The following is a 25163-nucleotide window of genomic DNA, read 5'->3' as shown; positions in this document are numbered from 1 at the left end:
ATAACTGCATACGATTAATTGCCTTATTCCGATCGATAACCCACCCTCGTCACCGAGGCAGGGTCTGGTTATCATAACGACTTGCATTATCATAATTACACCCACTCGCATAATTACTACGATTACCTCTCGAATTGGCATAATTAAATGTGCATAATTACATAAATTAACATATTTCCGGATAATTACACATTTGGCCAAATTTCATTTGATTATTATTATTTTCACTGAATATTCATAACCCACATATACAACATAATAATTTCACCCACGCACGCATACAACATAACAAATTTTCATAACCAACATATACAACAGTAGGCCATGTGCGCTGGCATCATAGTAAAACATATATTTATAAATTCCGAAAATTACGGAGTGAATTACTCCATTGGAAAACACATATCAAGAATCTCCCCGACTGACAATACGAATGCCTTCTTGCAGGCGAGGTGCTGAGTCACCTTGTGCTCCAGAGACTGCTGTCACTGGGGGTACCCTTAAAGTATTTGAGATGAGATGTAAGGTGCTTCTCACGTATTAAAAGCTGTGAGACACCCCGGCATAAAGAAAGCTACTCTAAAGCAAATTATTATTACAACTTGTGCATAAACATCTGCATGTTCCATACCACGTGTATACCTGGGGACAGTGGGCCAATAGGATCTGGGCTCCATTTGGCAGAAGGAGTTGTATGACTTAGACGACTGGGTGTTGCGTGACCGATCAAGTCTAGCACACAAGACCTCTCAGAGATGCACGCCAGCAACCGCTTACGGCAAAGGGCCAAGTTCTGCATGGAGAGAAAAACAAGTTCAAAGATTAACACTGTAGTTATAAATGCAATGTCCATATGTATGTCTAACTTCTTTCGCACCGTACGTAGCCAACCGTGCTAATTGGAGGTGCAAACATGCAATATATACATTTACAAATAATGTAGTGCCCTCAAGTCGAATAGGTACTATCTTAGTAAACCTGCTCATCACCATTATCAGCCATGCCCAATCCACTGCCAGATGAATACCTCCCCATGCCACTGCCACCTCTCAGGATCCTGCGATGCAGGAATCCATCCAGCACCAGCACGCGAACTGATTATATCACTCCATCTCCTTGATCGCATTCCATTCCTTCAGTGCAACTCCATTGTGATTCTTAATCATCGCTCACTACCCCTTCTCGTCAGGATTATATCCTGCCCGAACCCAATTACTTTTTAAAATAACACTTTTCTTACTAGTTTTGATGTTAGTTAAAACTGTTAAACGAATTTTAAAAAATGATGACTGGAAGGAATGCAAAGTTCTGTGCTCAATTGCAAAAAAACACCATGGAATATCTGGCAATCCATTCAGGCAGCAGTAACTAGGCTTTTCCTCAACAAGAGCAGTGCATGTATAAGACGAGTGAGTTGTGTGCATGAACACAACGGGGTGGTGACATGGCCCAACAGGAGCGTGCCCGCTGCTTGTTTCAAAAGGTTTGCGGTTTGAATCTGGCAGGCCGCCCTGGTTACTCATTTGAGTTTATTAATCATATAAATAGTCTGATCTCCGATAACGCATAGTTTTCATAACGCGAATTTTATGTAATGCAATGAATATGTAATGTAGTAACTCGGCGGGAGACGACTTCACGGGTAACACACTCTTTATTTTACCAAACTCGTTCACAGGTGACTAACACCTACTTAGTATCTCGGGTGACAAACACCCACTTAGTATCTCGGGTGACAAACACCCACTTAGCTACTCGGCGACTAACGCCACTGAGCTACTCGGGTGACCAACACCCACTTAGCTACTCGGCGACTAACGCCACTGAGCTACTCGGGTGACCAACACCCACTTAGCTACTCGGCGACTAACGCCACTGAGCTACTCGGGACACTCCCTGCCCGGGGTATCCGTCTTGACTGTGGGTCCCCAGCCCGACCCACGTGGGCGTCGGACCCCGGGTCCCACAGCCTCGCCTCCGAGCCACACAGGGCCCCGGTCCCCACAAGGACGGCGGGACTAGGGGTCTCGGGGCACTAGGTCTTCAGCTCCGTCTTCGGGTCTTCAACTGGGTAACTCTCCCCGAGTGCTCTCGCGCGTCCCCCTTTATACCCCACCTGCGGACGTCGCTGCGAGCACCCATCTTATTCGACCAATCACTCGGCGCTGGCTACGATCCTGTTTTCCCACATCTCATCGTGCCTCACCACCCACGCCGCGCCGCCCCGTCATCTGTCACTCCCGGCGCACGCGTCCACACCACGCCCACAACGCGTGCCCAACCCCGCACCCCGCGCCGCCCCGTGATCCATCACTGTCACAGTCGGCGCACGTCAACACCACCACTACATCACCCCCTACCACATAGCTCGCAGCCGACCCGGCTGCTATAAAAATATACAAACCGCCCTGTGTGCCCCGTAACACAACACAACAACAAGAACAACAACTAACGTAACAACACAACACGACGCGAACACTACCATCCGCAACCATCAACCAATGCCACCGCGACAATAGAACAATATATACAAACCGGCGAGTGACAATAGCAATGTGTATGCAGAAAGGAAAATAAATGGAAAATTTTTTTCTTCTTTCGACTCGTGCAGTGTCCCATTCTTTCCGAGCGTCCCTACAACGGGACATTACCCCGGCAGAGGGGAACACCGGGCGAGCTCGGTGTTGAGAAAAAAACGTCTTCATGAAAATTGTTGTGCCCTAGCCCGAGTCCGCCTTGCCGGTCCGTCGTACGGCACCAGACGCGGTTGAACGTCCGGTGGTGCCGGCGGTTCAGGGAGACATCGGCCAGGCATCGAGGACCCGTGCGTGCCCCGGGGTTCAGGCTCCCGACGGTCAGCAGCCGTCAAGCCCGAGGCACCTGGGGGTGGGTCAGGTGGAGACACGTGAGGATCAGCCTGCGACACCTCCCTCCCCGAGTCGACGGTCACATCACACGCCCGGTCGTTACGGCACAGAACGGGGTCACACGGTGCCGCATAGGGCTTCAGTCGGGAGGGGTGCACGTACCAACGGCGTTTTTCCCATTTAATCTGTATACTCTGGGGTCGTGCAACCCGCACAATTTCCACCGGTCCCCTCCAAGGTCTCAACAACTTGGGGGACGTAGCCAACGGTGCATGTGGACAATGCAGCCAGGCCTTATCGCCTGGTTTCCAATCATGCGTATGCACCCTCCGCCCATGCAATCTCTCGTTCGCAATTTGCCGCGACCGCGAATTCAACCTTGCCGCCTCCCGCGCTTCAGTCAATTTGGCGATATTAAATTTGATGTGGTCTGCCAATTTAGATTTTGCACGTGGCTGGGAAATCCCCAGTTGGACGTCCATGGCCGGATCGGCCTCCCGCCCATACATAAGAAAAAATGGGGAAAACCCCGTCGCCGCATGAGGGGCCATTCGATAGGCCGCGAGTACCCCCGGCACCTGTAAGTCCCAATCAACCTGATCGTCGCAGACCTGTTGGCACAACATAGACGTAATCGTCCTGTTCAGACGCTCAACCATCCCGTCAGTCTGCGGGTGGTAGGGGGAAGTACGCACTTTCTTTGTACCCAACAGGTCGCACACCTCGCGCAACAAAACGCTCGAAAAATTCTTTCCTTGATCCGTCAGCAAGCGTTCGGGGGCGCCCTTGTCCAAAACATAACCCTGGACAAAGGCGTCCGCCACCGCCGCAGCCGACTGGTTGGCGAGCGGCCATGCCATAGGCCATCGGGTGAAGTATTCCACGCCAACCAGCAGGAACCTATTTCCCCTTGGTGTAGCAGGAAAGGGCCCCAAGATGTCCAACGCAACCAATTCGTTTATACGCGAAACTTGAATGGATTGCAGCGGTGGATTAGCTGCCAATGGTGGCGGTTTCCTTTTGGCGCACCCTACGCATCCCTTAAGAATATTCGCCACGTCGTTACCCATCCCCGGCCAATAATAGTCTCGCTGGATTAGGGCGAGCGTTTTGTGAAAACCCAGATGCATGAGCCGTTCATGAGCTGCCAGAACGACCCTACCCCGCATAGCAACAGGCACAACGAGCACGTGACGCCGGGACATGTTGTCCCACTTCATCAAAAGGCCCTGTCTGCACACCCAGGAACCGACCCGCGCCTCTCCTACCTCGGGAGCGCCAACTTTCCGACGTAGCGTAAGTAGGGAGCTGTCGGACATTTGGAGACGGCCCCACTCAATGAGGGGCAACGACAACAGCGAATCCCTCCCCGTGGGGGCGTCGACTCCCGGGGTGTCAGTGGCGGCGAGCGCAACTCCCGGGGTGCCGGCGACCGGGGGTTTGCACCGCGCCGATCCCAACAAACATGTGCAGTCCGTGCACGGAGGCAACCGCGACAAGGCGTCCGCATTTGAGTGTCGCAATCCCTTGCGGTAAATCGTCGTGAATTGGTAGTCTTGAAGGACCTCCAACCATCGGGACAATTGGCCCGATGGCTGTGCCATGCGCATAGCGTATTGTAGAGCCGCATGGTCCGTACGGACCGTAAAATGACGGCCGTAAAGATACGGCCTGAATTGCTGTGTAAAAACCACAATCGCTAACAATTCACGACGAGTTACGCAATAGCGTTGTTCGGCGGGGGAAAGAACTCTACTACCGTAGGCGACCACCCGTTCAACCCCCCCGACCACCTGTGAGAGCACCCCCCCGATACCCGTGTTGCTGGCATCTGTGTCAAGCAAAAACGGTTGTGTGAAATTGGGGTAACACAAGGGGGGAGCCTGCACCAAGGCGTCACGAAGGGAGCAGAACGCAGCCTCCTCTTCCGCCCCCCAGTGAAACCGCACACCCTTAGCCGTCAAAGCGTGCAGGGGCCTGGCTATGGTGGCAAATTGCTTGACAAAACGACGGTAATAGGAGGCGAAACCAATGAAACTGCGAACCTCCGTGACCGAGGTTGGCGTTGGCCATGAGCTGACGCAATGCGTCTTAGCAGGGTCCGTCGAGATCCCTGAACGACTCACGATATGGCCCAAATACCTGACCGATTCCCGAAGCAGAAAACATTTAGCCGGTTTAAATTTAAGCTTAGCGGAACGCATCCTGAGGAACACCGCTCTCAGTCGCTGGAGGTGCTCCTCAAAAGTCCGACTAAAGACGATGATATCGTCGAGACAAATCAAACAGGTATCCCATTGGAGGCCCGACAAAACCAATTCCATGAGTCTCTGGAACGTGGCGGGAGCGGAATGTAAGCCCATGGGCAAACGGTTGAATTCAAATAGGCCACCAGGTGTCCGGAAAGCAGTTTTAGGTTTAGACTCGTTATCGAGTGGCAATTGCCAAAATCCAGAAAGCAGATCGAGTGTGGAAAAAAACTGTGCTCCCGCCAAGGCATCCAGCGACTCATCCATCCTGGGGAGCGGATACGCATCCGCCATCGAGATTTTGTTTAAGCGGCGGAAATCGACACAAAACCGCAAGGACCCGTCCTGTTTTTTTACTAGGACAATAGGAGCACCCCACGGATTAGAAGAGGGCGAAATGATATCGGCCGCCAACATATCATTAACCGCCGATTGCACATGCTCCTTCTCGGCTGGGCTGAGCCGGAAGGGATTCTGACGAATAGGGACCGCGTCCCCTGTAGCTATGTGGTGGCGCAACAGGTCAGTGCAGCCGATATCGTACTTATGTTTGCTGAACACGTCAGCAAACTCGAGTAGCAAACCCCTCAATGCTCCCAATTGCACCTCGGACAAGTTAGCAGAACCGGCACACAACGAGTCCAACCACTCAGTCCCCTCATCACTTGGAGGATGCGACTTGACAGTGAAATCTGCTTGAGCCACGAGCCGTTCCTCAACGGGTAGCGGCGCGGCGTGAGCCAGCACCGTTCCCTGCGCAATTACGGCCGGCCGCGACCCCGTATTCAGGACCATTACGAACGGCTCACTGTCCCCTCTCACCATGGTTTGAGCAACCGCTAAGTCGAGGCCCCTTCTGGCCCTGTTAGACGGCCCCAACCGCACCCCCTGTGCCTCCGCACCCACCTCGAGTGGCTTCCTCAACCGAAGGGGTACTAACATTTGCGATCCCGGGGGCACCCGTACAGTGTGAGTTGCCAGCGCCTGCACCGTCGCACAAACCGTGCGCATTTTGGTAGGGCTCGTCAAGAACGCAACCCGCCGACCTGACGGAAGCTCTATGCAGGCCTGATCTATAAGAATTTTGATGGGCATTTTGGACAAAAAGTCCGTACCTAGCAAACAGGGAACGGCCAGCGATGATGATACAAAAATAGGGCCCGCCAATTTGATGTCACCAATGCAAATAGTCGCCCGAATCTGGCCGATGATCCCCAGGGATCCCCCATTCGCCGCATAAAATGGCACGTCTACTGGCAGAAGGGGTCTACTTTGGACGGGAAGAATGTTATAAATAAGGTCCGAGATGATGGTGGCCGACGCACCCGTGTCCACCAGCACCCGGACCTCAACCCCGTCAATAAACCCCGTTACCACGGACGACCCGGCCGACGCAGCCACGATCCTGTGGGCCAATTCGGACCACTCGACTGCTTGCGGGCCGCGTACGGACCCCCCTCGCCGAAGTGAACCCCCGGCACCCAGCCGCGAACCCCCCACCGCCAAGCGGCGACCCGAATGTGCCGTGTTTGTGGACCGAACGTGTGAGGTGCCGCGACTTGCCGGGTTTTGTTGGGATGACTTGTGGCCCTGGTCGTCGTCCCGACGTGGTCCTGTGGCGCGCTGACGCGGGGCCCGGCACCCGGCTGCGACGTGACCCCGAAGGCCGCAGTTGTAGCAGACGACGGACGTCGTAGGTTTCGGTTGCTCCAGCTTGCGGGGTGAACGTGTGGGCGAACGACCTCCCGTTCTCCACTCCCCCGGACGCGATGCAGCGAAGGCCTGCTCCTGATCCGCAGCTGGCTGAGGTTCGGCGATCGTGGCGGCCAGTGCCGCGTTCCCCGCCCATTTGCAGACGACCCCCGGCTTGCGTTTGAGGACCTCGTACGCGTGAATGCTCGTGGCGATCGCCAGGGAGCAGATATCCATCTCGTCCGCCACATTGATGGGGACCCCCAACTCGTGGGCCAACGCCAGCAGCTGCTCCGTCACCATGGCGTCCTTCCCCTCCTTATCCATGCGGGGAAAAGCTGCGTCCGCCAAGGCGAGCAGTGCCGTGCGATAGGCGAGCGTCGTTTCTCCAGCCACCTTCCGCCGATCGTAGAACTGGTGGCGACACGTGGAGGGCGGTCCGAACACCTTCGCCATCAGGTGTAGTGCGTCCTGGAGCGTAGAGCGGGACGACCTTGCAGCAGATGTGAAGGCTGCAAGCGCGTCGTCGTCAAGCATCGCTGGCAACGCACGCAGGGCAGTGGTGTCGGACCACCCCGACATCTCCTGATGAGCGAGGAACCTTCGTTGGAAGGCTCCCCAGTCGCCCCCATCCGCCTTGAACGCCGACAGCGCGGGCAATCTTTGCTGGAGGACCCGATCGTCGTCGACGTCGGAGAGATTTTCCCGCGCTCCGCTGTAGTTGTGTAAAATGTCGGCTCGGTTGTCAGGCGCAAAATGGAGAGCTCCGGCGCGCGCTGATGACGTGGGCTGCGCTGAGCGGAGGTGTCCGGCCACGTGGCGTCCGTGTTTCCCGCCAATCGATGGCGGCCCCCCAAAAACGGCGGCAACTTCCAGACTTTTGGCGCGAAGCGCCTTTTGGCGGGATTCCTCCAACGTCGCTTCCTCCACCAACCCCGCAGCCGTTTTCCCGCTCGCCGGAACGGAGATGTCAGCCAAGACAGCGGCGGCGGCGAGTAGCAACTCCGCCAACCGGGAGTGCGCGTCTTGGAGGCTGGTGTCGGAGGCAAGCGGAGCGTCGGCCATCACCGCGAAGTGCTGCATCGGCGGCAACTCCTCGTCCTCTCCTCCCGAGGTTGGTGTCCCCGGTACGCCGTCGTCGTCCCGACCTCGCTCGTGGGTACGGGTAGTCTTCCTCGTGTCCATACTTCTTGAAGACAGGTTTACTTCTGACGCCAGTTGTAATGTAGTAACTCGGCGGGAGACGACTTCACGGGTAACACACTCTTTATTTTACCAAACTCGTTCACAGGTGACTAACACCTACTTAGTATCTCGGGTGACAAACACCCACTTAGTATCTCGGGTGACAAACACCCACTTAGCTACTCGGCGACTAACGCCACTGAGCTACTCGGGTGACCAACACCCACTTAGCTACTCGGCGACTAACGCCACTGAGCTACTCGGGTGACCAACACCCACTTAGCTACTCGGCGACTCACGCCACTGAGCTACTCGGGACACTCCCTGCCCGGGGTATCCGTCTTGACTGTGGGTCCCCAGCCCGACCCACGTGGGCGTCGGACCCCGGGTCCCACAGCCTCGCCTCCGAGCCACACAGGGCCCCGGTCCCCACAAGGACGGCGGGACTAGGGGTCTCGGGGCACTAGGTCTTCAGCTCCGTCTTCGGGTCTTCAACTGGGTAACTCTCCCCGTGTGCTCTCGCGCGTCCCCCTTTATACCCCACCTGCGGACGTCGCTGCGAGCACCCATCTTATTCGACCAATCACTCGGCGCTGGCTACGATCCTGTTTTCCCACATCTCATCGTGCCTCACCACCCACGCCGCGCCGCCCCGTCATCTGTCACTCCCGGCGCACGCGTCCACACCACGCCCACAACGCGTGCCCAACCCCGCACCCCGCGCCGCCCCGTGATCCATCACTGTCACAGTCGGCGCACGTCAACACCACCACTACAAATATATTAGGGAACACATTTTTACAATGCGGAAGCGAATTGGAGATAACGCTGTTGTATCCTAGCCTTCTTCCATCATTGATATATAATGAATGAAAACACACCAAAGCGCAGCAAACTGCAAAACACCAGGTGTTGTTAAGTAATGAACTGAAGGAGGGCTAGGATGGCAGAATTTGCAACCTTGCTTCAAGGAAAGATAAGGCCTGATAAACGGGCACATGTCACCCGTGCAGGCGGCAGAGACAGTGGGAGAGTCAGCCAGACATAGTTAAGGCAAAAAGCCCAACCATCCTGCATGGTTTTAAAGTAACGTCAAAATTAAATTATCGATCCTCGCGCTCGCTCAAATTGGAGACCAGGCTGCGAGCTACATCAATGAACCATTGCCATTTGCTGATCCAATACTGAATGATAATATTACTGAAGTCAAAACGAATTCTATGACCTCAACACATGGGCGAATAATAGGGCAGTGTCAACTCGAAGGCAATGGAAGGAAGCAGAGGCGCCTTTGTCTAAATCACAACCACAGAAAGCCAGGAATCATCACTGATTGTGTGTTTAGGGATTCCGAGCTAATTGGAACACGTGCACACAGGGAGGAGAAATACGCCTTGTTGTCCTGCAGCTGAGGGAGCAAGGATAAACCCAAAAAGGCCAAGGAATTAAATTATTAAATAAGTGGGTCAGCTCAAGGCTGGGTGCACAGGGGAGGGAGCTGATTTAAACAACCCTGCACGTCTGAACGTGAGGGGGCCTTTGTCCTGAAATTAATAACGCTCCCAGAGCAGAAGGTTGGATGACCACAGTGAGACGAGAATAAGGGTATTGTGCATCTCTCAAGGATGCAGGCTCAGCTGAACAGCGAGGCTGCGGGGGTCACCAGAAGTTCGTGTTCGCCTAGTTAAGACAAAAAGCTCAATTATTCTGTATTGCTATTAAAGTCACGTTAAAGTCGGAATTTAACAACAGGGTAGGCTAAAGTTATTGATATGAAATGTTATTTCCATACTTTAATACTTTATATACAACTCGACCCGAAGCATAACGGGATGAATCACCACCAGGTCGAATATAAATACATAATAAAAGAGCGATGTTAAACCCAGGGTCGGAGAGAAAGGGAGATCCCGGCCGTCTTTGTATCCCCGCAGCGCGGGATAGGAGTGTGTATACGCTCGGGGAAACACCTCCACTTGAGTCAAGCACCACGATGGGAAATGACAGACCTTAGGTTACATACAGAATCATAACTGTGAAATGGTAAGGGACAAATGTTAAAACTTTTACCCATTTCTTTGTGCGTCAGTGAGGGTCGGAGGGAGTGTGCCCCTCCCTCCAGGTGGTGCAACACGGACACAGATGCCTATGAGACGATTTGTAACGTCTGTGTTTTGGTTCATGAAGAAGGCCAACAAGAGATAATATCGCACCCAGACAGAGAGACGACCTCGAGGCAATTTGTAACACCTGATTGTTTGCTCGTGGATTTTATGGAGGGAATATGACAACGGAATATACCGTGGGTGATGCACACAAGGACATACGGATGTACGGACACACACATGGACACACCTACCTACGGACAGATCCTGACACAGTAAATCAAAAGAAACCCCGCCTTGTGGGCAGGGTCCAAAGGGATTTTTCGGCATAAAAGAAAGGACCCTGAGCATTGGAAACCAGTTCGACCGGGAGGGTCGGCTCAGGAGTTCGACCGGGAGGGTCGACTCAGGAGCGAGCTGCGACCAGCGGGTCGGCTCGACTCATCTTCAGCTCGACCGGGAGGGTCGACTCAGGAGCGAGCTGCGACCAGCGGGTCGGCTCGACTCTTCAGCTCGTCTGGGACTCAGCCGAGTTCGATCGGCTCACCGGAGCCGGCTCTCGGGGCTCGACTCAAGCGGCTCCCCATCTCCTCTGCAGGCGGGCAAGACCCGCTTGACAGCTCAACTCGGCCTGCGTGGGTCAACCTCTGCCGCGTCGGAGGTCTCTGCAGCTGACGGTCGCGGTTTGTCGACGAGGCTTCGTGCTCACCCTTGGTCGACGACCCAACACTGCACGCTGCGAGCGAGCTGTGGGCGCCACCTACCGACCAGGTTCCGAACTACGACAGCGTATCAACAGGCATCCACCAGTTCACCACGGTGACAGGGGAGCGACTGATACGTATGACGCGCACCGCCCCCTCACCACACGACCACCAGGCGTCTGTTTGACATAAAGAACCGACTCCGAACACTGACTATTCAAGACAACTCTTACCACTCAAACACACTCGAACCCATAAGCCATCCGTGGCTGTGAAGGCATCACAACGAGACCGAGTGATGGCCATCCGTCGTTTATAAGAGTATTCGTAATTTTTATCTTTAATATTTAGTGGGCTGTACTCTTAATCGCATAAATTCCCAACAGATCCATCAATACGAATTGATTCTTGGCACCTCCTTCCGCCGAGCCACGCTCACGTGGGAGTGGTGGCCCACCAGATCCTTATCAGGTGATCTGGTCCCCAATTAGTAAACTTGGTATAAGATAACGATCTTCGGAAAAAGAGCACCGTCGCAGGCCCTTACTCCGAGCCATTCTGTTGTCAGATAACCTGCCGATGTATCTGTTGAGATTGGTGCCTTTAAGAATAATAACTGTTTTGATTGTGTTTTTTTATCGCCGTATAATCTTTCAAGTATCTTTCAGTCATAATCGCTGCACGTACTCGCATCCTCTACAGAATATTAAACTGTCCCGTGACCCAAGGTGCTAACAACGTGATAAGGGTTGCATATGATCAATAAGGAGTGCGGTACTGCGTGAACAATATTGAGTAATCATTCATTAACGTTAAGGTTTTTCTTAGCATAGTATTTGCATATTTTAACGACTCTCTCTCTCACTAACAACCATCGCGTTATGCGGGATCCATGTGCCGTTGTCAAAGTGAAATCAGACAATCGTTGATGATACTGTATTGATGCCGTGTTGACGTTCCGGGATTGAGAGTTCGCATACTATATCATAGTTGAGGTTGAATTAGTAATAAATTGATTAATACAGAAGTGGTTGTGTGATTCTTTCCTGAAATCTATGCATAAGATCTGCTTCTGCGTTGAGATCTGAACTTGGTGACCTTAATAAACACACTAATACATACTCAGTAAATGTTAAAGCGATAACGGGGTGAACCGGGGACCTAAAATATAAGCGAGAATGAGACGAACCTAGACAACGATGCCGAGTTAATCTAAGTTAATCTTGCATACTTACACCACACCTGCATAACTGCATACGATTAATTGCCTTATTCCGATCGATAACCCACCCTCGTCACCGAGGCGGGGTCTGGTTATCATAACGACTTGCATTATCATAATTACACCCACTCGCATAATTACTACGATTACCTCTCGAATTGGCATAATTAAATGTGCATAATTACATAAATTAACATATTTCCGGATAATTACACATTTGGCCAAATTTCATTTGATTATTATTATTTTCACTGAATATTCATAACCCACATATACAACATAATAATTTCACCCACGCACGCATACAACATAACAAATTTTCATAACCAACATATACAACAACGCGATTGAGTGAATGGAACTACTTTGCACGAGTAGGAATAAGTGGTTGTACAGCTACCTCGGCGAAGCATTATCGCACAAGGCGGAATGCTGCTGGATGCTTCTAGATGCTATCCACGCACCTCAGTGTTTGTTCGGCCTGCGTACGCATCTCACGTGTTATCGCTGACTGTGCTTTATCCTATGTTATATTATCTATTATAATGCCATTTTTCCATAACACGGTGTTCTGCAGGAACGCAACTACCACGTTATAGGAAAATAGACTGTATACGCTATCTGCTTCACAGTGGACGTTAAATATCCCCTGAAACAATTTGAAATGAGGTCATTGTGTGCTGGCAAGTCATGGTTAAAATTTGGGATATGACCCACAAATTACTCAATTGAGATACCCATAGGAACATCGCCCTCTACCGGCAGACTAATATCTTCTTGCTGGTCGGTGCGGAGTCCTCTTGTGCCACACGGGGACAGCTGCTGCTGGTGATGCCTTTTTCAATTTGCTGAGATGTGATGCAAATTGATAAAAAAGGACGTGTGCCTTCCAAAAGGTATCTATTTGATGTTTGAATATCTTAACATCTGTTTTATTGCCAGAAAGGGTAAAACCTATTCTTATGTTTCATCATTGTTGATCCTGGCAAAAATGTCCTGTAGATATTAATGCTCGACCAGAGATATACGTGTTCTGATATTTGCATTGTCCTTGTAATGTGTACCTTTTGGTGTTCTCTGGTCTAAAACTGCTCAGACAAGGCCAATCAGTTTCAAGGACAAAGAATATATTATCAGAGCATGTTTGTTTGCATGTTTTGCCACAAGTATTTGTGGTTAATATAGACTTGATCCCTTGCAAAAGGTATCTATTTGGTGTTGGAATATATAAAAACCTCCTGGTGTATTGCCAGAAAGGGCAAAACCTATGATTATTTTTCATTATTTTTGATACTGGGCAAAAAGGTCCCATAGATATGATGCAAGTTGCTTACTGCTTGTAAAGCGCTCTGAGTCACCCCGGTGTGAAGGGGGCACTCTATTAATAATAAACCAGTGTTGCAGTGTGCTACGCTGTACTGCTTGATGCACTGACATACTTGCTGTAAGGCTTCAGCACGCAGCAGCGTTTCTGCTAGGACACTCTCCAACTCTGCCAGCTGCTTCCGCTCAACACCAAGCAGCACGTCCACTTCATCTGGACCCTACAGTCCCAGCCAGACCAAGAGAAGAGTTCATACAGTACATGCATTCAGTGAGCTCCCAGCACTCTGAGTACCAGTGTACATGGTAGGGTTGTTAAACAGTAACCAATAAGCCTGCAACCATTTTCAGAATCAAGTACCACTATGGGAACCTCATTTGCCAGTAAAAATATGATAATTGGTTTTTTACCCTTCTATCTGGCAACAAAAAAGGTGTCAGTTTTGTTGCCAGATAGAAGGGTAAAAAACCAATTATCAATCAAGTATCAGTTCTGAAAGTCAGGGAGTGGTTATCGTTTCCAGTCGGGTTTGGTATCAAGAGATGGGCGCACCCAAACTTTACCCACCACACGCAGTCTGCCCTTGGACTGTGCTGTACAACATTTACATTACTGGCTGGGCAGAGGCAGTAGGGGGGGGGAATTCGAGAGACTTGCACCGTTGTTTCAACTGCCATAGAAACAAACTGGTGACCTTAGGATCATCGCAAATCCAGTGTGCTAACCATTACACTGTGGCAAATCACCCACACGCTCACTCACCGAGCTACACGCTCACCTGTACACACATTCACTCAGGACCGCAGCTCACAACACTTCTCTTTCTGCTTCTTCTCTTTTACTGACCCCATGCATAAAACATCAAGGTGCCTTACAATGGGGGGGGGGGGGGTAAGAAGTGGCTAAGTTAAAATTGGAGATGCTTTCTTAAAAGATAAATATTTTTAGGGCGGACCTGAAGGCCCAAACTGAACTAGACTCCCTGACCAACTTTGACAGAGAGTTCCAAAGTCCAATGGCCACCGAAGCAAAATCCCGGTCGCCCATGGACCACTTTGAGCTTTCTTCTCGCGACACAGAGATCTAAATCAGCGATTCTGATGATGCAATTTACATGAAAGTGACGCTTCACAGTGGACGTTACAATTCCCGCTGATAGCATTACTACTATAATAGCCCAGAAATGTGTGTAATGCACGTGACGTCACTCCACATACCCCCTCCCCCGTCATTAATAATAAAATAATCATGAGCGGGTGGATTTTTACACTCACGCGGAAGGCCGAGTGGAAAGACAGTTTTTTCGCAAAGTTGCTTCAAATATGACCTTTCTTTACAGAAAGTAAAAAATAAATATACGCAGCAGTGCTAAATCCGTACGTGACGTCACTGAAAAAGAGACACCCCCCCCCTCATTCATAATCATGAGCGGGTGGATTTTTACATTCCCGCAGGTTGATTGGAAATAATTTGTTTTACGCAAATTAACTTTAAATTTGACGTTTCTTTATTGAAATGTAATCAAATCAATATTTCTACGCAGCAACAAAGTGTATTTGGTGTCTTTATTTATTTCTTCAGCACTTGAAACAAAAGGTAAGTCTAATTTTTGCTTCTAAATTATTATAAAAGTAGCCTATAGCCCGTCCAAGGACGGGTGTATTGCAGTTAATCTGAAATATTCAATCGAAAATAAAGACCCGCTCATGATTATTAATGAGGGGGTGGGGCCAGGGTCCACATGAGTGACGTCATCATTCCATGATTATTGATGAAGGGGGGGAGCTCCATGTGGAGTGACGGAATCCGCTCATGATTATTGATCAGGGGGGGAACTCCATGTGGAATGACATCATCTACTCTTGATTATTAATGAGGGGGTGGGTGGCGTGGTCCACATCAGTGACGTCATCCGCTCAGGATTATTAATTAGGGAGTTTGTGTCCCGCGCGTGACGTCACTCCACATGCCGCACCCCCGTCATTAAGGTAGAGCAGAATTATTATTTGTTGCAAATTCGCTTTAAGTTTCACGTTTTTTTATTTAAAATGAATCTAATAAATAATTCTACGCGGCAACAAATTGGATTTGGGGTCTATATTTTTTCCTTAGATAAGTCTAATTTATGCTTCTACATTTTGGTTAAATAGACATTTCTCGGTGATTTTCCAGATATTGTATTGCAATCCAATTTATTTGCACCCCAGCGACCGAAAGCAGAAAATAATAAAGTATCAGAGCAGTGAATTAGAACAAATTGAAGGTCAGTTATATACAGTGCTACAGTGAAATGCAGTGAAGTGTTTTATGACATAATTTCGTGCAAGATTCACTGCCATTCAATTAACACAAGATACAATTATACTCTGCTATTTTTTTTCGTAAATATTACAGCTTCCGTCCTAGGATGGGCAAAGAAGCTAGTTTGATAAGAGTAGGCCAATGTGTGTTGCTGTCACGGTTCAAATTTTCCAAAATCACAAATGACCGACAAATTCCTCAATTGGCATTCCACAAAGCAACATCACAACATGGAGCTACTGCAGACTACTGTATGTGCTGTACTGCGCCTTCGTGATAGCCTTGCGCTGTAAGCCTTGCGATTTTACACCTCCCCCTTTTATATCGTTTAGAAAATACGTTGTCACTTCATTATCAACACCACCGCTACCCGACTAGCGTTGCCTCAACCCACACTCATGTCGCTGACAGCATCGTCTGCCCTTTCTCGTAACCGTCGCCTCTCAACCTTCACCTCCACCTAACCCTGTAAACAAACTACTTTGCATCGCGCATAAAGAAATGTTCTGTACTGTGGAGTACAATATAGTAATTACGCATGATATTTTAGTGATTTTATTTTCATAATGTACTGCTAATAATGTTTTAACGTTTACTGCCGAAACTAGTATTGAGTGTAGTATTTTTAGTAATTGAATGTAATGTTGCGGATACGTCTAGGATGAAGATGCACGCATTAACACGGCTTCAGCATTGTTTAGTCCTCGTGGCAAAATTGCGTTGATTTACGTTGTTTCGGTATTCGTTGTCGCACATTTAAGGAAAGCATCCCCGACATAAACCGGGGTATTACTGTCAACTAAATTATTATTATTCAAGACTTACCACCTCACGTGTAGGTCGTCGCGATCGCATGCTAGAAGCTTGCACATTTGCCTGTTTCTCATTACGAACGTGTCCCAAGGCCTTGTTCAGATCACCTTGAGTGTGGGCCAAGGCAACTGCGTGCACGGACAGTGACCCACACTCGGCGCGGAGACGTGCCACCACCCCACGCACCTCGCGGCTGTACAGGTGGCGCACACTCACATTCACCTCCACCTGTCAGGAGGACAGAAACAAGAGTTAGGGACAAGGACATTTTTATTATTGTTACACTTCCTGACCCAGAAAATCCTAAGTCTCAAGAATATTTTTAACGAGGGTCATGCCATTTTTTTGGCAGCAGGAGGGGATGATGATTGCATCTGTCATCCGAATTCAGTAATTTTGCAAGTAATTTCCAGCATTGGGATAGATGAGCAATACATGTTCAATTGGAAGGGGTTTTTTATTTTATGGGAGGAAATCCATGTGTAGTGAGTCCAACTGAGTTGCAGAAGTTCTTCTTCAGAGGCAACACAGTGCATCGCACGCCGTGCTCTGCTAGAGCCGGCATCACTCTGCAACACACACGATGCTGTCCGGCACCATACAGTGACATCCCCAATGTCACTCACTACACATGTGTAGAGTAGTATGACGACATGACATCATGAGCGCTGTGAGGCGCAATGACGTCATGTCACGGGAAATACTTAAGGGGGACCCCGTGGCGAAAGCGGGGTCGTTGTGGGAGCCCGGGATGGTGAGCGTCTTAAGAAGGTCTCTCCTGCTCGTGACCGGACGGTGTTGGCTGATCCCCCGTCCGGGTTCTACGAGTAGGAGAGCCGAAGATACAGCCAGGGGTAGGGCTCAGAGAAGTCTGCAAGAGCCGGTTAAGATTACGTGGGGTGCTGCTCTCCTCGGTCGGGTGGTGTTGGATAAGCCCCCATCCCAACTCGAGTGAGAGGCCAAGAGATAGCCCAGGCTAGGAATAGATAGAGCCTAACGTCCGCGTCAAGGACTGAGTGTAGGGACACCTACCTCTGGTGTGTTTTGTTACCTCTGTGTTAATAAACTGGCGCAAGCCCTTACTAAGAGTTCAGTCTACGAGACGTCCATGTACAGCAGGTGGAGAACATACACACTCCTCAATTAAGCCCACAAATCAACTATGCATCATAACGCTGGCCGTGGAAACCTAAGTTTATGAATAAAATAATTGACGTGGCTCAGCGGTAGTGCATTTGCCACTTGTTGCAGAGGTTTGCGGTTCTATTCCGACAGGCCGTCCTGGTTAATACTAAGATGTACGAGCCGTAAAATAAACGCCATCGGCTTCACAGGGGACATCGAATATCCCGTTTAACACGTAGGCTTTCACGACGAATATCATCCATAAGAGGTTTGTTTTGTTAGATCGTGTAAATATATGTGTCGTTAAAATCCACCACCACCCGACACAGCCAACTAGTAAGGGTTGTAATGTAAACAGAACATGCCAATTTGTCACTAGTACAGCACACTTGTGTGTTGGAGAGCCAAGCCACAACATTTACAATCTGAGTACGATGTTTTGCCAGTATTACAACTAGCTTCATCAGGCGACAGACAGATTTGTGGAGAAGCCCACCTGTTTTGTTCCTTATATAGAGGCGTAGATGTGGTGACCACACTTCACGCTCTTGTGCAAAGTGGAGGGGGGGCGATTAATGAGTCAACGTACATTATGCATGTGCATTATACGAGCCCTTTAATCTTGTCCTTCCAGTCCATTGTGTGTATTAAAATAGCCGTATCAATGACAATACTATATTCTATCAAAAAAAAATTAAAATATATTTTGAAACAATCTTTTTTATATGTTATGTTTCGGCTTGGGTCTAGTTGTCAACGCTCAACTTACGTAGGCTGTAATTGACCACGGTCCCTTACATTATGGCAAGCCTCGGGGCCACTTCCTGGAGTTGTGGAGTTCTGCCATTACTCATACGGTACATTTCATTAAAGCGTGTTTAAAAAAAAGTATTTAAAAATATTACTTATTCAAAAGAAGTTTTAGCATCTGTATTATTAGTGCTGTTACCAATACCTCAATGAAGCCCTCATATATTGCTCATACATGTGCAATAATACAGGTCGACGACAAGCGACTGTGTTCATTCAGACGCTGTCTTTCCGACAGACCTGTTCTTCACCTGAGGACGGCTGCTTGCGTTGTGGCCGAAACGTCGTGAAAATTGTATTTTATTATGTTTTATTTTTATTATTTTATTATTTCCCTTCTACGTGACTTTACCGAAAGAACCAAGAAGAAGCGACTGTGTCTCCGTCTGTTTATTTCTTCGTTATATGGACAGCTCGCGTTCCGCTCTCTCGGACGTTCCGCGGCGCGTCGCGTGAGCTGGCGTCCCGCTCTCACGCCATTCTCTCGCTCTCGGCGCGTCGCGTGAGCTGGCGTCCCGCTTCCCCGCTCCCGCGCACCGCTGGCAGACGGCGCGCTGGGAGCCGTCTCCGCGTCGCCACGTGGCCGATGGCTCACGGAGACCCGCGACGTGGTCCAGCTTCCAGCTCTCACCAACTGACCTCGAGCCCCTTCCGGCTCTCCATTATATCCCCTTCCCGCGTCACCCAGACTCTGCCCTTCACCACACCCCTTAAGAACTTTCCAGATAATACCACCCCCTAGCGCCCGCAGGCTCCACCCTTGAACCCTTTACCCGATGGCTCGTGTCGCCTTGATGGCTTAGGGGCTGGGGCGGCAGAGCCCCAGCCTACGCTCGCATTACACATGTAAGAATTAAAGCTGTTGGGAATGCATCCCCATATATACAATTGTCTAATGAACTCCTTTATGCGCCGATTTGATTAGTGGCCACTTCTCCAGCATACACATTTTGAGCGCTAAGCGAGGTCTGCCTGTACAATAATTTTCACTATTATTATTCAAGCATACAAATACCTCTCTAGACGTGGGCAGCATGGCTCGACCTCTGGTCTTGCTCCGTGAATTGCCGGCATTCTCGCAGTCGCCCCATGCCTCACTGCATGCAGCTAAAGACATGGCTGTACTCTCCAATTGCTGTCAAATGAGAAGAGAGTTTAAGACACCATGAAGCACTTTTCTTGACACTGCAACATCACCACACCATCTTGACTAGTTTTACCGTGTCAATGACCACATATGCCAATGCAATTTATATACAGTGAGGGAACAAAGTATTTGATCCCCTGCTGATTTTGTATGTTTGCCCACTGACAAAGAAATGATCAGTCTATAATTTTAATGGTAGGTTTATTTGAACAGTGAGAGACAGAATAACAACAACAAAATCCAGAAAAAACGCATGTCAAAAATGTTATAAATTGATTTGCATTTCAATGAGGGAAATAAGTATTTGACCCCCTCTCAATCAGAAAGATTTCTGGATCCCAGGTGTCTTTTATATAGGTAACAAGCTGAGATTAGGAGCACACTCTTAAAGGGAGTGCTCCTAATCTGAGCTTGTTACCTGTATAAAAGACACCTGTTCACAGAACCAATCAATCAATCAGATTCCAAACTCTCCACCATGGCCAAGACCAAAGAGCTCTCCAAGAATGTCAGGGACAAGATTGTAGACCTACACAAGGCTGGAATGGGCTACAAGTCCATCGCCAAGCAGCTTGGTGAGAAGGTGACAACAGTTGGTGCGATTATTCGCAAATGTAAGAAACACAAAAGAACTGTCAATCTCCCTCGGCCTGGGGCTCCATGCAAGATCTCACCTCGTGGAGTTGCAATGATCATGAGAACGGTGAGGAATCCGCCCAGAAATACACGGGAAAATCTTGTCAATGATCTCAAGGCAACTGGGACCATAGACACCAAGAAAACAGTTGGTAACACAGTACGCCGTAAAGGACTGAAATCCTGCAGCGCCCGCAAGATCCCTCTGCTCAAGAAAGCACATATACATGCCCGTCTGAAGTTTGTCAATGATTCAGAGGACAACTGGGTGAAAGTGTTGTGGTCAGATAAGACCAAAATGGAGCTCTTTGGCATCAACTCAACTCCCGTGTTTGGAGGAGGAGGAATGCTGCCTATGACCCCAAGAACACCATCCCCACCGTCAAACATGGAGGTGGAAACATTATGCTTTGGGGGTGTTTTTCTGCTAATGGGACAGGACAACTTCACCGCATCAAAGGGACGATGGACGGGGCCATGTACCGTCAAATCTTGGGTGAGAACCTCCTTCCCTCAGCCAGGGCATTGAAAATGGGTCGTGGATGGGTATTCCAGCATGACAATGACCCAAAACACACGGCCAAGGTAACAAAGGAGTGGCTCAAGAAGAAGCACATTCAGGTCCTGGAGTGGCCTAGTCAGTCTCCAGACCTTAATCCAATAGAAAATCTGTGGAGGGAGCTGAAGGTTCGAGTTGCCAAACGTCAGCCTCGAAACCTTAATGACTTGGAGAAGATCTGCAAAGAGGAGTGGGACAAATCCCTCTTGAGATGTGTGCAAACCTGGTGGTCAACTACAAGAAATGTCTGACCACTGTGATTGCCACCAAGTACTAAGTCATGTTTTTCAGAGGGGTCAAATACTTATTTCCCTCATTGAAATGCAAATCAATTTATAACATTTTTGACATGCGTTTTTTCTGGATTTTGTTGTTGTTATTCTGTCTCTCACTGTTCAAATAAACCTACCATAAAAATTATAGACTGATCATTTCTTTGTCAGTGGGCAAACGTACAAAATCAGCAGGGGATCAAATACTTTTTTCCCTCACTGTATGTAAAACTGCTCAATTATTTACAACTAGCCTTTAGCCCGTCCAAGGACGGGTGTATTGCAGTTAATCTGAAACTTGCAAGTGAAAAGCAGACCGCGACGTGATATTCATTGCATCAATGCGTGTGCAATCTGTAAGGGCGCAGTGACACAGACCTATTTCATTTTAAGGTTATAATCCCTTGTTCATCATGACGTCCTTTTTACTTTGATGTCTCAATAGCATTACGGAGATTGCTTGACTTGAGGGTTTTGCCTTTGTAGTGAGGTTTGTAAGTTAACGCTGAGGAGGGGGGAGGAGGCACCTCGGCCCCCCATGTGGAATGACGTCAGCCGCTAATTATTATGAATGGGGGGAGGTGTCCATTTGGAGGACGTCACCTTATGATTATTAATTAGGGGGGCTGTTCGATGTGGAGTGACGTCACCTGCTCATGATTATGAATTAGGGGGGTGCGTGCTCCATGTGGAGTGATGTCATCTGCTCATGATTATTAATGAGGGGGGCTGTTCGATGTGGAGTGACATCACTTACGCATGACTACACTATGTGTAACACAATTTTTGTTCCTGGGTAGTAAGTGTTATTTTTTAATTGCTTCTGCCTAAAAAGTATAGAAAATGGCTATTATTCCCCACAAACTTTGGTTTTGTGACCAGGACAGTGATATTTAGAAATGTACCTATTTTCAATGAGAAAACGGGCGAATTTGTGTATTTTCGTTCACATAAAGTCAGAAAAAAAACATATGAATCGAAATTAACATGTATTTATACTAAAGTAATACAAAAATTATTACAAAAGATTTAGAAGTGAGTAGTTTTTGAAGATTTACAATTATACTGTAAATTACTTTCATGAATCAGCCCCCAAATGTAGCCTCCCATCATGTTCTCATTATACTGTCCTTGGTAGCGGCGTTCAAAGTCCAGTATATCCTGGTGGAAGCGCTCGCCCATTTCCTCCGAGTGCGCTGCCATATTCTCCTTGAATTTATCAAGATGAGCATAAAGGAAATGGACTTTGACTGACATCCTACAGCCCATTGTGCCATCGTTCTTCACCAGAGTCTCAACCAGCTCCACATAGTTTTCGGCCTTGTGATTTCCCAGGAAGCCCCGAACGACTGCGACAAAGCTGTTCCAAGCCGCTTTCTCCTTACTTGTGAGCTTCTTGGGGAATTCATTGCACTCCAGGATCTTCTTTATCTGTGATTCGACGAAAACACCAGCTTTCACCTTTGCCTCAGACAGCTTCGGGAAGTACAGTGGAACCTCGGTATACAACCGCTTTGGAATACGTCGAATTTGGTATACGTCGTATACGTATAAAAAATATATCTTGGGATACGACGTCTTGCTTGGGATACGACGCCTTTGCTAAAACTTGTGTGGGTCAGGATGAGTCACCGCGTACTGTACCCGCGTATGCCCCGTTCACGACTGAAACAAAGCGAGAGTGGTGGGGTAGCGGGGGGAGGCGGGGGACGTGGGGGGGAGGGGCGGGGTGGCGTGGCGTGGGGGAGAGGGGCGGGGGATGTGGGGAAAAGGGGCAGGGTAGCGTGGTGGAGAGGGGCGGGGGACGTAGAGGAGAGGGGCGGGGGACGTGGAGGGCTGCCCCCATGGAGGGCCCCAGGTCGAGGCGCGTGCTACTTGCGGGGTTGAGACACGCCACGTGGCCAGCGCAGCTGTCAGCAGCGCGGTCACATGGCTTCTGTAAGCATTTTCGTAATTAGTGTCTAAATTATTTTATACAACCCCATTAATGTATAATATGCCATATAAAATATAATTTATTTTCCTCTGGAACGGATTATTTCCTTTCCCTTTATTTCTTATGGGAAAAAATCGTTTGGTATACATCATTTTCGGTATAAGTCCTACCTTCTGGAACGAATTAACGACGTATACCGAGGTTCCACTGTAGTCTTGAAGGTACTTGAAGGCTGCCGACTCCTTATCTACAGCTCTGACAAATTGTTCCATAAGGCCCACTTTGATGTGCCGTGGTGGCATCAGCACCTTCCGGGGGTCCACCAGTGGCTCCCACTTGACGTTGTTCCTCCCCACAGAGAACTCGGTCCGCTGTGGTCAGTCCCACCTGTGGTAGTGCGCCTTGGTGTCCCTGTTGTCCCAAAGGCAAAAATAGCAGGGAAACTTGGTAAAACCGCCTTGGAGACCTTTCAGGAATGCCATCATTTTTAAGTTTACGATGACCTCCCTGCCATACTCATCATACTTCAAGGCATCCAGCAAGGTCTTGATGCTGTTGTAATCCTCTTTGAGGTGCACCGAGCGAGCCAGGGGAAGAGACGGGTACTTATTACCATTACGGAGCAGCACGGCTTTGAGGCTCCTGGATGAGCTGTCAATGAAGAGGCGCCACTCATTCTGGTTACAGGCGATTCCGATTGCCTCGAACAGACTGGTCACATTGTGGCAGAAGCAGAGCCCATCTTGACGGGTGAAGAAGCTGCAAAAAGGTTGGTGACGCTTCCTCTGATCTGCGACTTGCACATTTGCATTCAACCAGTTTCACTGCTTGAGCCGAGACATCAAAAGCTCAGCATTGGACTTGGTGAGACCAAGATCTCTGATCAAGTCGTTGAGGTCTTTTTGGTTTCTCTCCTCGGCTCCACCTCTGAAAATGTCATCTGGATCTACATCTTCCTCGCTCTCTGACTTGCATTGAAAATTGTAAAACATTTTAAAATAAAAAAGTTTTACAATTTTTTATATTTTATAATATAAAATTCCGAGCAACAATTGTCCATCTTACATTCCATAGTTTTTTTGCATTGCTGGCAGGTGAAATGAGGTGCCCAGGGTTTGTCTTGATCCCCGACAGGCATGCCGAAATATCGTAAATATGCCTTGTGGGCCTCTTGTATTGATAAATTGGCCGCAGACATAGCAAAATGCGTCTGCCGGATGCTTGCAGCCGCTTAATGCCATCTCAGAAAAATGCAGATATATATCCACTTCGGCAGCTGGAACTAAACTGAACTGGTGGGTTTAAGGCCCCTGTATTTATACTAGTATTTATATTACTGGAAAGTTCTAGAATGTTCTCGAAGTTACTCCAAGTTTACTCCGCACTGAATCTATCTGGAATGCTCAATGAAAATAGGTACATTTAAAAATATCACTGTCCTGGTCACAAAAGCGAAGTTTTTGGGGGGAATAGCCATTTTCTGTACTTTTGAGGCATACGCAATTAGAAAATAACACTTACGACCCAGGGACAATGTTTCTTACAGTGTTATTAGTAAGGGGCAGGGGGAGTACTCCATATTGAGTGAAGTTACCCGTTTTGGATTATTAATGAGGGGAAATGGCGGAGCCAGGATTTTCAGGTAGGGGTGGCAACTCCTCCAGCAATGAAAAATGATAGTTGTTAGTAAGTAAGGACTTGTCCCTTGCTTTTTATTCGACGCGTGTGCGGCGATGTGTGCAGCCATCAATCGAGGGTCGAATTCGAACTGTGTGTGATCGGCATCGCGCTCACTTAAGATATGCCTTCAGGGAAGTCGTGTACTGTATACGCAACTACGCACAATTCTGTGAGTCACTTATAACTGCTTTGACGTTACTTATTGGCAATTATGGACTCAGACTATTGTCCTATCATCTCATAGAGTCCCTGGCACATAATAGTATGCTATACAGTGGCAGTGGGGGTCGCAAAATGCCGATTTATTACTAATAAACCCCAATGATCCGATCGAAATTAGGGATTTAGATCGGATCATTGGGGGGGCACGTGCCACCCCACCCCCCACTAGCTCCGCCAGTGAGGAGGGGTGGGGGGTCCATTTGGAGGACGTCACCTGCTCATGAATATTAATGAGGCGGGCTGGTCGATGTGGAGTGAGGTCACGAGCGTTAAGGACAGACATTCCTGGGTGGTTATTTACAATAGTTATTTTG

The 25163-nt window shown here is 48.9% G+C and overlaps 1 protein-coding gene across 1 annotated transcript in view; it reads right to left on the bottom strand.

The window, feature by feature from the left end:
• LOC144933327 (tektin-like protein 1) overlaps window positions 1-22420 on the bottom strand; it is an 84628-nt gene extending 62208 nt beyond the window's left edge. The window contains exons 1-5 of the mRNA XM_078858011.1: window positions 22397-22420; window positions 19413-19532; window positions 16475-16690; window positions 13464-13568; window positions 643-793 (exon numbers count right to left, since the gene is read on the bottom strand). Of these exons, the coding sequence (XP_078714137.1) occupies window positions 643-793; window positions 13464-13568; window positions 16475-16690; window positions 19413-19532; window positions 22397-22420 (616 nt within the window). The remainder of the gene's footprint in view (window positions 1-642; window positions 794-13463; window positions 13569-16474; window positions 16691-19412; window positions 19533-22396) is intronic.
• Window positions 22421-25163: the final 2743 nt, after the last annotated feature.

This window comes from Lampetra fluviatilis, chromosome 7, assembly GCF_964198595.1.
Source record: "Lampetra fluviatilis chromosome 7, kcLamFluv1.1, whole genome shotgun sequence".
NCBI classification, from domain to species: domain Eukaryota; kingdom Metazoa; phylum Chordata; class Hyperoartia; order Petromyzontiformes; family Petromyzontidae; genus Lampetra; species Lampetra fluviatilis.
This window is presented reverse-complemented; position numbering and strand designations above follow the sequence as displayed.